Source organism: Nicotiana tomentosiformis, chromosome 2 (assembly GCF_000390325.3).
Source record: "Nicotiana tomentosiformis chromosome 2, ASM39032v3, whole genome shotgun sequence".
NCBI classification, from domain to species: domain Eukaryota; kingdom Viridiplantae; phylum Streptophyta; class Magnoliopsida; order Solanales; family Solanaceae; genus Nicotiana; species Nicotiana tomentosiformis.
The window spans coordinates 141,692,132-141,704,122 of NC_090813.1; the positions used below are offsets into that span (position 1 = coordinate 141,692,132).

At 41.9% G+C, this 11,991-nt stretch overlaps 1 protein-coding gene across 1 annotated transcript; it reads right to left on the bottom strand.

Moving 5' to 3' along the window:
• Positions 1-6,778: 6,778 nt before the first annotated feature.
• LOC138905748 (filament-like plant protein 1) lies at positions 6,779-8,697 on the bottom strand. Its single transcript, XM_070194270.1, has 5 exons — positions 8,658-8,697; positions 8,491-8,586; positions 8,004-8,314; positions 7,517-7,678; positions 6,779-7,393 (listed from the first exon to the last, which is right to left on the bottom strand). Exons 1-5 carry the CDS (start codon positions 8,695-8,697, stop codon positions 6,779-6,781), a joined length of 1,224 nt encoding a protein of 407 aa, XP_070050371.1.
• Positions 8,698-11,991: the final 3,294 nt, after the last annotated feature.

The window sequence follows — 11,991 nt, forward strand, 5'->3', positions numbered from 1 at the left end:
CACCTAGGTAGAAGTCATTACCATAGTCTCTTTAAACATTTGAAAAACAACAACAAAATATTGTCCTTAGTTTCAATTATTGTAATATTTAGAGTAAAGTTAGAAGTAGAAATCAAACCCAAACTTGTGGAAGTGTAATTAGATTCAAATCCCGCATCTAGCTTGGATATAAACTTAATTCCAAACATTAACTCCCTGTGGATTCGATCCCGACCTAGTTGGGTTAAAACTGCATCGACCACCATCGCTACTCAATAGTAGTGTAGGCTTGGACCCGATCAACATCCATGGTGGAACCCGATCTATAGTTCGAAATACCCAAAATGTTAGAGAAGACGGGATCGGCCTGCGTATGATCTTTGAAATTCTGCAAGCCCCACAGGTGGTGATAGCTCAGTTGCAGAGCCAAACCCAGGCAGCGAGCAGACCTGAGCCCGGTCCACCCTAAGAAGTCACCCACAGAACGGGGCTAGCTGTGGTAAGGTCAAATGAACAAGAATCGGGGACTAACCCCGAAATTATAAAGATGCTCGAAGAACTGACAAAGCGGATAGAGTCGGGGGAAAAGATGATCGAAGCAAACGACAAGAAAGTGGAAACTTATAACTCCAGGGTTGATTAGATCCCGGGGGCACCACCAATATTGAAGGGTTTGGAATGCAAAAAGTTCGTACAGAAGCCCTTCCCCCCGAGCGCAGCTCCCAAACCGATCCCCATGAAGTTCTGCACGCCCAAGATTCCTATGTATAATGGAACGTCCGACCCCAACGAGCATGTCACCTCTTACACGTGTGCCATTAAATGGAATGATCTAGAGGATGACAAAATCGAATCCGTATTACTAAAGAAATTCGGTGAAACCCCGTCAAAGGGAGTAATGGTATGGTATCATAATTTACCACCTAACTCTATTGATTCTTTTGCCATGCTTGCAGATTCTTTTGTAAAAGCACACGCCGGAGCCATAAAGGTCGAGACTAGGAAGTCAGACCTTTTCAAGGTTAAACAGAAAGAAAACGAGATGCTTAGAGAGTTTGTATCTCATTTCTAAATGGAACGAATGGATCTACCACCGGTCACAGACCATTGGTCCGTTCAAGCTTTTACCTAAGGACTAAATGAACGAAGCTTAGTGGCTTCACAACAGTTGAAGAAGAACTTGATTGAGTACCTGACTGTTACCTGGGCTAATATACATAATCGATATCTATCAAAGATTAGAGTCAAAGACGACCAACTGGGAGCTTCTTCTGGGTCCGTTACCAAAAGGGACATCGATCGAGAACCGAGGTTAAACAGGGATCGATACCAGCCATATATAGAGATCATAGGGGCAACGGACCTGGGCACAACCCCGTATGAGGTGAAAGGAGAAGTGATCGAGGCCAAGGCTCTCTAGGGCTGATAAGCAAGAATGGTTTCGACAGGCATACCGGACCTAAGGAAGCACCGCGATTGTCGGAGTATAACTTCAATATTGATGCATCCGCCATCGTATCGGCTATCGGTCGCATCAAAGATACTAAATGGCCTCGACCTATGCAGACCGATCCAACCCAAAGAAATCCCAATCAAGTATGCAAATATCATGGCACCCATGGCCACAAAACTGAAGATTGTAGGCAGTTGAGAGAAGAAGTATCCCGGCTATTCAATGAAGGGCACCTTTGGGAGTTTTTAAGTGATCGGGCCAAGAATCACTTCAAAAATAGAGATTTCAATAGACAAAACGAGAAAGTAGAACCGCAACACATTATTCACATGATTATCGGAGTGATCGATGTTCTCTAAGGGACAGTGTTAAAATACACTAAGGTATCAATCATAAGGGAGAAGCGATCTCAGGCTCAGGATTACATACCGAAAGGAACCTTGTCCTTCAACGATGAAGATGCAGAAGGAATCATGCAAACCCATAACGATGCACTGGTAATATCTGTACTCATGAATAAGACCCAAGTTAAGCGTGTGTTAATTGATCCAGGTAGTTCAACCAACATCATTCGATCGAGGGTCATAGAGCAACTCGGTCTGCAGGACCAGGTTGTGCCCGCGGCCCTAGTGCTAAACAGATTCAACATGGCATGTGAAACTACTAAGGGCGAGATAACTTTGCCAGTAAACATGGTCGGGACTGCCCAAGAAACGAAGTTCCATGTGATCGAGGGAGACATGAGGTATAACGCCTTGTTCGGGAGACCATGGATCCACAACATGAGAGAAGTATCCTCGACCCTTCACCAGGTTCTAAAATTCCCAACACCGGAGGGAATCAAAACAATCTACGGGGAGCAACCCACCGCAAAGGAAATGTTTTCCATTGACGAAGTGATTCCGATATCATCACTCTCATCGACAAAAGGGCCAGATACGAAGGGAAAACAGGAAACCAAATAGAAATCACAAACGCTGGCCTCTACCTAACTAGAGAAGTAGGGGACTGACGAAGATGATGATTATGGGGTTCCTCAATCCTTCATAGTCTCCGATGATTCTGACACTACCAAATCAACGGTCGAAGAACTGGAGCAAATCATACTAATCGAACATCTGTCCGAACGAAAGGTATACTTGGGCACGAGGTTAAATCCCGAGCTCAGAAAAAAGCTTATTCAATTTCTTATAGCTAACATGGATTGTTTCGCTTGGTCCCATCTTGACATGACAGGGATCCCACCGGAAATCACCACCCATAAACTAAGCTTGGACATGAAGTTCCATCCGGTGAAGCAAAAAAGAAGATCCCAGTCCAAGGTCAAACATGCTTTTGTTAAAGACAAGGTAACCGAGCTTCTTAAAATAGGATCCATCCGCGAAGTAAAATACCCGAATGGTTAGAAAACGTAGTAGTAGTCCCTAAAAAGGAAACAAACTTAGAATGTGTATAGATTACAAGGATCGAAATAAAGTATGCCCCAAGGATTCTTTTCATTTGCCTAATATCGATCGCATGATCGATGCCACGGCCGGCCACAAGATCCTCAGTTTTCTCGATGCCTATTGCGGGTACAATCAAATACAAATGAACCCAGATGATGAAGAAAAGACCTCGTTCATCACTAAGTATGGTACCTACTGCTAAAATGTAATGCCATTTGGATTAAAAAATGCTGGTGCCATTTATCAATGCCTAGTAAATCGGATGTTCGAAGAACAAATAGGGAAATTTATGGAAGTTTACATTGATGACATGTTAGTTAAGTCCCTACGAGTAGAGGACCATTTAAAGGACTTACAGGAAACTCTCAGTATATTGAATAAATACAACATGAAGCTAAACCCGAAAAAATGTGCATTCGGGGTCGGGTCAGGCAAATTTCTCGGGTTCATGGTATCTAACCGAGGAATCGAGATAAATCCCGACAAGATCAAAGCTATCGATGGCATCACCATGGTATATAGTGTAAAGGTCATACAGAGATTAACCGGGCGCATGGCCGCCCTGAGGCGATTCATCTCAAGGTCTTCAGATAAAGGCCACCAATATATCTCATTGCTAAAGAAGAAAAATAATTTCACATGGACCTCGGAATGCCAGCAGGCCTTGCAAGAGCTTAAATGGTACTTATCGAGCCCGCCGCTGCTTCACACACCAAGGGCAGACAAACAACTTTACCTATATTTGGCAGTATTAGAGGTAGCGATAAGTGGAGTCCTAGTCTGAGAAGAACGAGGTACACAATTTTCCATTTATTATGTCAGTCGGACCTTAAGTGAAATCAAAACTAGATATCCCCACCTAGAAAAATTGGCGCTCGCTTTAATAAGCGCCTCTAGGACTAAAACCATACTTTCAATGTCACCCTATATGTGTCGTAACAACTTATCCACTTCGAAATATTTTGCCTAAACCCGAGATTTCGGGACGGTTTGCCAAATGGGCCATAGAAATCAGCGGGTATGATATCGAATATCGACCCCGAACAGCAATTAAGTCTCAAATTTTGGCAGACTTCGTAGCTGACTTTATGCCGACCCTAGTACCCGAGGTCGAAAGAGAACTATTGATAAATTTGGGTACGTCCTCAGGAATCTGGACCCTCTTCACGGACGGTGCTTCGAACCCAAAAGGGTCCGGGCTCGGCATCGTACTGAAACCACCCACATGCAACGTGGTTAGACAATCTATTAGAACTGTGAAATTGACTAACAATGAGGCCGAATATGAGGCCATGATTACAGGTCTCGAACTAGCCAAAGGCTTGGGAGCGGAGGTGATCGAAGCCAAATGTGACTCCCTCCTCGTAGTGAATCAGGTTAACGGAACTTTTGAAGTTAGGGAAGACTGAATGCAAAGGTACCTAGATAAGTTACAAGTAACTTTGCACCGATTTAAGAAGTGGACTTTGCAACATGTGCCTCGAGATCAGAATAGTAAGGCCGATACCCTCGCAAACTTAGGGTCATCAATCGATGACAACAAGCTCGATTCAGGGGCCGTCGTGCAACTCATGAGGTCAGTAGTCGAAGAAGGTCACGTCGAGATAAATTCCAAAAGCATGACTTGGGATTGAAGAAATAAGTACATAGAGTATTTGAAAACCGGAAAGCTTCCCTCGGATCTGAAAAAATCGAGGGCCCTGCGCATGAAGGCAGCACGATTCACTTTGACCGAAGATGGAACCTTGTTTAGAAGAATGTTCGATGGTCCATTAGCGATATGTCTGGGACAGGGAGACACCGAGTATGTTCTAAGGGAAGTTCATGAAGGCACTTGCGGAAATCACTCCGGTGTTGAATCACTGGTTCAAAAGGTAATCAGAGCCGGCTATCACTGGATCGACATGGAAAAAGATACGAAAGAGTTTGTTCGAAAATGTGATGAATGTCAAAAACATGCACCAATGATTCACCAACCCGGGGAACTACTCCATTCGGTCTTGTCACCATGGCCATTCATGAAGTGGGGAATGGACATCGTTGGCCCCCTTCTACTAGCACCAGGTAAAGCTCAATTTATTTTATTTATAACTAACTATTTTTCTAAGTGGGTTAAAATGCAGGCTTTCGAGAAAGTTAGGGAGAAGTAAGTCATCAAATTCATTTGGGATCACATCATATGTCAATTCAAGATGCCATCCGAAATTGTGTGTGATAACGGGAAACAATTCATTGGCAACAAAGTGACCAAATTTCTCGAAGATCATAAGATCAAAAGAATCTTATCAACACCTTATCATCCTAGTGGGAACGGTCAAGCCGAATCAACCAACAAAACCATCATCCAAAATCTTAAGAAGAGGTTAACCAACGCCAAAGGGAAGTGGAAGGAAATTCTGCCCGAAGTCCTTTGGGCATATCGCACAACCTCGAAATCCAGCACAAACGCTACTCCATTCTTATTAGTTTATAGAGCCGAAGCTCTAACACCGATCAAAGTCGGAGAGTCGAGTATACGATTCCGATATGAAACAAAGGAATCAAATAACGAGGCCACGAATACGAGCCTAGAACTATTGGATGAAAGGCGTGAAACCGCCCTCATCCGATTAGCCGCCCAAAAGCAACGAATCGAGAGATACTACAATCGAAGAACTAATCTTCGATATTTTGATGCTCGGGACTTAGTGCTAAGAAAAGTCACCCTCAGCACCCGAAATCCTAATGAACGAAAATTGAGTCTAAATTGGGAAGGACCGTGCCTAATTCTCGAGGTCACGGGAAATGGGTCTTACAAGCTTGGAACAATGAATGGGGAACAACTACCAAGAAATTGGAACGTATCTCGCCTAAAACGGTACTACTGCTAAGGTACCCCATTTTTTCTATTTTCAGATTAACACATACATATTAACACATGTAGGTGGTCGAAAAGAAACGACAACGGACTTTTTAGCAAACGGTACGAAGTCCCTAGGTCTAAAAACACGTGTTTCACTCTTTTTTCCTCAGGCTGAGTTTTGTCCCAAATGGGTTTTTTCGGCGAGGGTTTTAACGAGGCAACGGTTAATCGTGCTAACTTAGTATCAACCCCGATCATGAATCGACACCGGAGATACATTCGACATTATCCGAGGTTCCTTAGCAATCAACCTCGAATATTTGGGGGCTACCCTCAGATATGCGTTATCTTCGAATATCAACTCTAGAAAGCAAACTACTTCATAAAAGGAGGATCTCGATAGATAGAATTTATTGTAAGGGTCAAACGGTCAAATCGAACCGTGCCCACATAGATTGCTTGAATGTTGTTTCGATCGAAAATAAAGAGAAGTATGTTCCTTACAAACATCTTATGCTTAAAATTACCTCTCTCTTTATGAAGAGCTTCGTACTTCCGATTATAAACAAGTCCAAGGGCAATACTTAAACGAAATACAAATGATCCCTCCCTCACTCGGGGGCTGCCATCCGACTCAAACAACCCAAGTCATCGGGCTTCGGGAGCAAAAGACCTAATAGGCATTGTCCCGATTTTTAAGAGTCACATCCACCCCACTCGGGGACTATTATCTCGGGCAAGTCCAGATAAAACTGGAAAACAAGCCCAATGCGTAATTCCCGAACTAAAAGGCTACGACCAATTTAACACGGCTCATAGACGTCTGAAATCTGTAACAAAAATAGGCCTTCAAAAAATAAAAAATTCTTTCACAACCGGTTCTAAAGGCTACCCTTGGAAAAATCTCAGACTTAAAGGCAAGGTTTGTTCGAACCCTCGAACACAACCTTATTTCATGCTAAGGCATTTTCAACCTTTGTAAATACAAATAAAGCAAAGGAAAAGCACGAGAGCAGAAAGTGCAAGAAAAGCCTTATATTTATATACAATAGTTGTTTACAAAGGCCAAATAGGTCTAAATTTAAAACAGCCAAAAAACGGCCTAAAAAAAGAAAAAACAAAAAGTCCTAGAGAGGCTTGGTCTTCATCGGGGGTCACATCTTCATCCTCGAGATCTTCTCCATCTTCGGATTCACTTGAACTCTCGGAGTCTTCCTTAGAGAAGGCTAGCTTCCGGGCTATGGCTTTCTCTACTTTGGCCTCTTTGAGCTCAGCCATGATATCGAAGCCCTGGGCCTGAACCCCTTCAAGGGCTTCCTTTCGAGCATGCCATTTCGGATATTTGACCATGCCTTTGGACTTGGCCTGGTTGACTTCGACATCAACCCGAAACTGGGCCACTTTAGCATCAACTCTTTTGTTGGCCTCGGCCACTTCAGATCTGGATACGGCCACCTCTGACCTGGCCACTTTGAGTTCATCGACCAAGCTTGCCTTATCAAAAACAGCCAAATCTAACCGATGCTGAAGCTCCTTGATCTTCTCGACCTGCACCGAGGCTTTCTCTTTTACAGCTTGGAGCTGGGCCTCGGCCGATTCCAGTTGAGCTTGGACGATCTCCTTTTTTGAGGCTAGAATGTCCATGTTCTTTTTGAACTTTTTCGCCTCGGCCTGTATCGCATCCACCTACGTTTGGAGCCGTCTGATTTGTTCGAACCTCTGTCGGGCCTGCAGAATCAAATCATTAGTAGTTATCTCTAATTCATCTTCACTATCGTGAAGCACTCGAAATACCTGCTCGGCCATCTCGGCATGCTCATCCCGAGTCGTTACCAAATCTGCCCGAAGCTTCTCACTGAGAAGCTTATATGTGTCACTCTTCGTAGTGAGGTCACGAACCTCAGCCTCATGCTCCTCCCAGATTCGGAGGAAAGCCTCGTGATGCAACATCGAAGTCTGCAAATAAGGAAGAAGATGTTAGAATTATCTACAACTCTAAGTATAAAAGAAACAGTAGAGATACCCTCAAAGTTACCCGATTCAGAGCATGTTGGGCCTCGTTGAAAAGGCAAGCGGCTCCTACCGCATTTATCACAGCTTGATCCCATTCGGTCACCAAGGACCTAAGGTAACTAGCAATCCCTACGGGGGGAAAGAAAACTCGGGCATCCTTCGGGACGAAAAGCACTATTTTCCGCCTGCGATCGAGATTAACACTCGGGGTCGGGAATCAGTCAACCAGTTTTGGGCTCAAGCCCGACTGTGATGCTTTCTTCGGTACCGGTAATCCACCGAACCCGATAATATCCTCCGAGGCAACGGACTCGAGCCCATCCAAAAAGCCATGGATATCAGTCGACCCCTGAATACCCTCGTAAGATCGACTTTCCAACATGTTGGCTTCACGGATCATAGCATCTGAAATCTGAGGGGATCCAGTAATGTCGACTATCCCGAGCTCATCCCTTGAGATATCTTCTTCTGCCCGAGAAGCCTTGCCCCCGATCTCTCCTTCGACCATCTCAGCTCGGGACGAAATGGCCTCAACTTTTCCTTGTTCAGGAATTATGGTCAAAGCTCCATTATCAACCTCTGCCAATTCAAAGGGTTTTTGTATCACAACATTAGCCCGCACACATGCTACTTCCTCTTATCTTTCTTCGGGCTCATCCCTTAATCGACGGATCAAGTCCGAAGGCATAATACCGGAGCCCCCTTGGGCTTACAAGATTTCTTTGTCGGTTTTTTCTTTTCCGAGACCGGGGAACTTGGAGCCCCTTTTCTCTTCTTATCTTTGACCTGCCTCGGAGCAGGGACTTCTTCGTCACCAGATGGGGGTCTCATGGCAACGTCCTTCCCAAGGCCTACAAAGGAAAAAAAAGGAGTAAGCAAGAGAAAAAGATCAAACGATATCCGTTCTAAGAAAGAAACTTACCATGACTGCCGGCCTCCCATCGACCCTTTGATAATTTCATCCAAGCACACTCGGAGTACCGTCTATGCAACACCAGACCTTCAACCTATTGCTTAAGTTCCGAAATTGGTTCCGACATCTGGGCCACAACTGTAACAACATAGAAAAAGTAGATAAAGAAAATTAGAGCCACAAAATTAAACATTCAAAGGGTAATACTACTCACGATTCATATTCTATTTCTCAGGAAACGACGTCCGAAGTTCTAATTCGAACAAATCGGCCCATCCAACCTCGGTCACGAGTCTCGTCTATGCTCGAAAATGGAGCTTTGGTGGCTTGGCAAGCAAGATTGACTAACCCTCCTCGATAGAGTCGGGGACTGTAAAGGCGCATAAGATGATCGAGGGTGAAAAGACACCCCTCGATTTTGCTCGAGAAGAATCGGAGGAGAATCACTATTCTCCAAAAAGAAGGATGGATATGGCCGAGGGTTTCGTCGTATCTCTTGCAAAAGGCGACGATGACAGGGTCTAAGAGACCCAATGTGAAAGGGTAAGTATAAACACTTAAGAACCTCTCCATGTGGGTAATAATCGATTCTTCAGGCGATGGAACTACCACATGTTTTTCGCCCCAGTTGCATTCCTTTTTCACTTTGTCGAGTATTTTCTCGGTGATTGTACACTGGTAACTCGAGATCGGCTCACATCGGCCTGGTACCGAGGAGGCTTTTTCGACCTTAAAGTCGATGACAATTGAGCACCCTACCAGAATGAATTCCTCAGGGTGGGGCTCCACCGCAGCCTCACTGCCTGCGGGTCGTGATGAAGAAGCGACCTCTTTTTGCGGCACTGTTTTGGAGGTTTTCACCATTGGTAAACAAAGAAAAAGAGAATTAGGATGATATGTGGTTTAATTAGAGTTCTAGAAATTTGGGTATAAAAATTATGAAGCAAAGGGGATTCTCTGAAGAAGATGCAAGAGTAGAGAAGAAGCTTTGAGTGAAAAGTTTGAATGAGAAAAGATTGGGTTCTTATAGGTGGTTGGCGACGGTTAGGAACCAGTGATGGTCGACCAACAACTGACAAGTATTTAATGCCTTGGTAACTGGACCGATGGGATGTTTCGTCGCTTACGTCATAATCGGGTTCGTCGTTGATGTCATTACCCATCAAATCAGAGTTCAGAAATTCATATCGTTTCTCACCATCTCCTTTCCGAGAAACGATGGACTATCTGTATACAGTCAAAACTGAGCTTGCCTTTTATATGACTAATCGAGACTGGAACATAATAGATCAAGGTTCAACCTCGTATAATATCAAGCTATGATGCAAAGTTAGGATTGCCGAGCTCGTGACTCAGAGACCGACCAAGATCAAGATCGACCAAGATCGAGATCGAGCCAAAAAATAAAAAAGCCGTTATATCCGCAATTAGGGGGAAAATCTCGGCGAAAATTCCGGCGCATATCAAGGAGAGACCAATTAATTAATCTATCATGGTATTCCTTATGTATTTTTAATTATATCCAAAATAGGACTTCCCTACTATATAAAGGGTTGTCTGATCATTTGTAGGGGAGATCCATAAAATAAAAAGCAATACACTATCTTATTTAAGCTCTCAATACCTTGCTACTCTATTCATACTTTAGCAGAGTTTTCACTCGGTTGGAGAGTAATCTAACTCGAAAGCCAAAGCTAATTGATCCGTTTGGTTTGCATTTATTTATTTTACAGTTAATTTTGATATTCATTTATATATTTTCTCGATTTGTACCAAGTTATTTTATGTATCCTTAGAACCGCGTATAATTTCAATTGTTATTCATTTTTCGGGTAAACAGTTTGGCGCCCACCGTGGGGCTAAGGATAATAGTGGTTGTTTGATACAAATCTCTTAAAAATAATTGTTATCCGTTTTTCGGGTAAACACTACTCCATCGACGTTATGCGAAATAAATTTAGTGCTACAATATGAGGAGAAAGAAAGTAAAAAATATTTAGAAGCACGGTAAACGATAATTATTTAATACCAAACTAAATAATACAAAGTAAATCAAAAAATTATTACATCTCAAAAAATTTGAGTTGAAAGCAAATCTTAAATAGTGGAAAAAGAGAAAAAGACAAAAAACCAGAAAATGATAAATATGAAAGCTTTTATATATATATATATATATATATATGTGTATGTAGATATACAGGCACGTGTGTGCGCAGTTATATTTGGGATTGGGGTAAGAATTAGGAAAGTTTCTTGGAAGGCAACCTTTGCTAGCTATCATGGGAGGGTTATTTTACCGTGTGCTTGTGTTTTGAGTGATTATTGTGGGATGTGCATCTGTAACGTGAGGTTTGATGTAACTGTGCGAAAATGAATACAACAAAATGAAGGAAAAATATTTATATGCGTAGCATCTCACGTGAGAATTAGGAGGAATTAGAAAGAATCCCAAATGAGTGGAAGAGCGGATCTACCATGTAAGGTTGTAGGGACAAAGAAGAATCTTTTGGCAAGTGACACATTTTGATTGGCTCTTTTCTTTCTTTTTGTTTTCTTTTTAGAAACAGATAAAATAAATACCACTCCTAAATCAAAAATAGCAAGACAAAAGCACTAATTACTCAATTTTTATTTGTTGAAAACCTCTAACATAAAAATTGCACTAAGCTAAATAAAACACTATTTTTTGGAAACTTTTCTTTCTTTGTAAATGAGAAATAAAACTTATACTAAAAATGTGACTCTTTTTATCATTTTTAATTTTCTTACGTAAAATCTATAAATTAAAAAAAGGTCTAATAAAAGTTAAACATATACAGATTAAACTTAAAAACTATTTACACACTAAAAAATGATAAAAAAATTTAAATATAGTAAAAAATTAGGTGCTCACAATTTTCTTATACTTTCGACAATTATACATCTCTATATGGCACTTAACCAACATTTTTCAAAACAAAACATTAAAAGAAAAAGTAACTATGTCAGTTTAAAAACTCGAGCAAGGTAGTTCAAAGATGTTCTCGATGAACACTTAGAATAATTACTGAGATATGCTAAAAACACCGATTCACCAACTTCTCCAATCCCACATTCGAAATGTACATATATGAATACTCATTTTAGGAGATCTAATTAAAACAACAATACTCTATGGTATGTCAAGAAAAATAACTGAGCTCTATCAAAATCATTCTGTATAGATTCTACAAAAACCTTATTACATCATTGACCTATCAAAAAAATATCAGCATAAAGAATGGTGCCTACAAAATTTTACAGCGACAATTATTCACTGATAAAATTAAATAACCCAAAGACACGTCAATAATATGGTATATGG

Coding starts and splice junctions, on each gene's coding strand:
- LOC138905748 (XM_070194270.1), bottom strand. CDS start 8,697: ATGAAATTATCAAAGGGTCGATGGGAGGCCGGCAGTCATG. Junction 8,587..8,657: donor ATGGGAGGCCGGCAGTCATG/GTAAGTTTCTTT, acceptor TTTCCTTTGTAG/GCCTTGGGAAGGACGTTGCC. Junction 8,315..8,490: donor GAAGAGAAAAGGGGCTCCAA/GTTCCCCGGTCT, acceptor TTGAATTGGCAG/AGGTTGATAATGGAGCTTTG.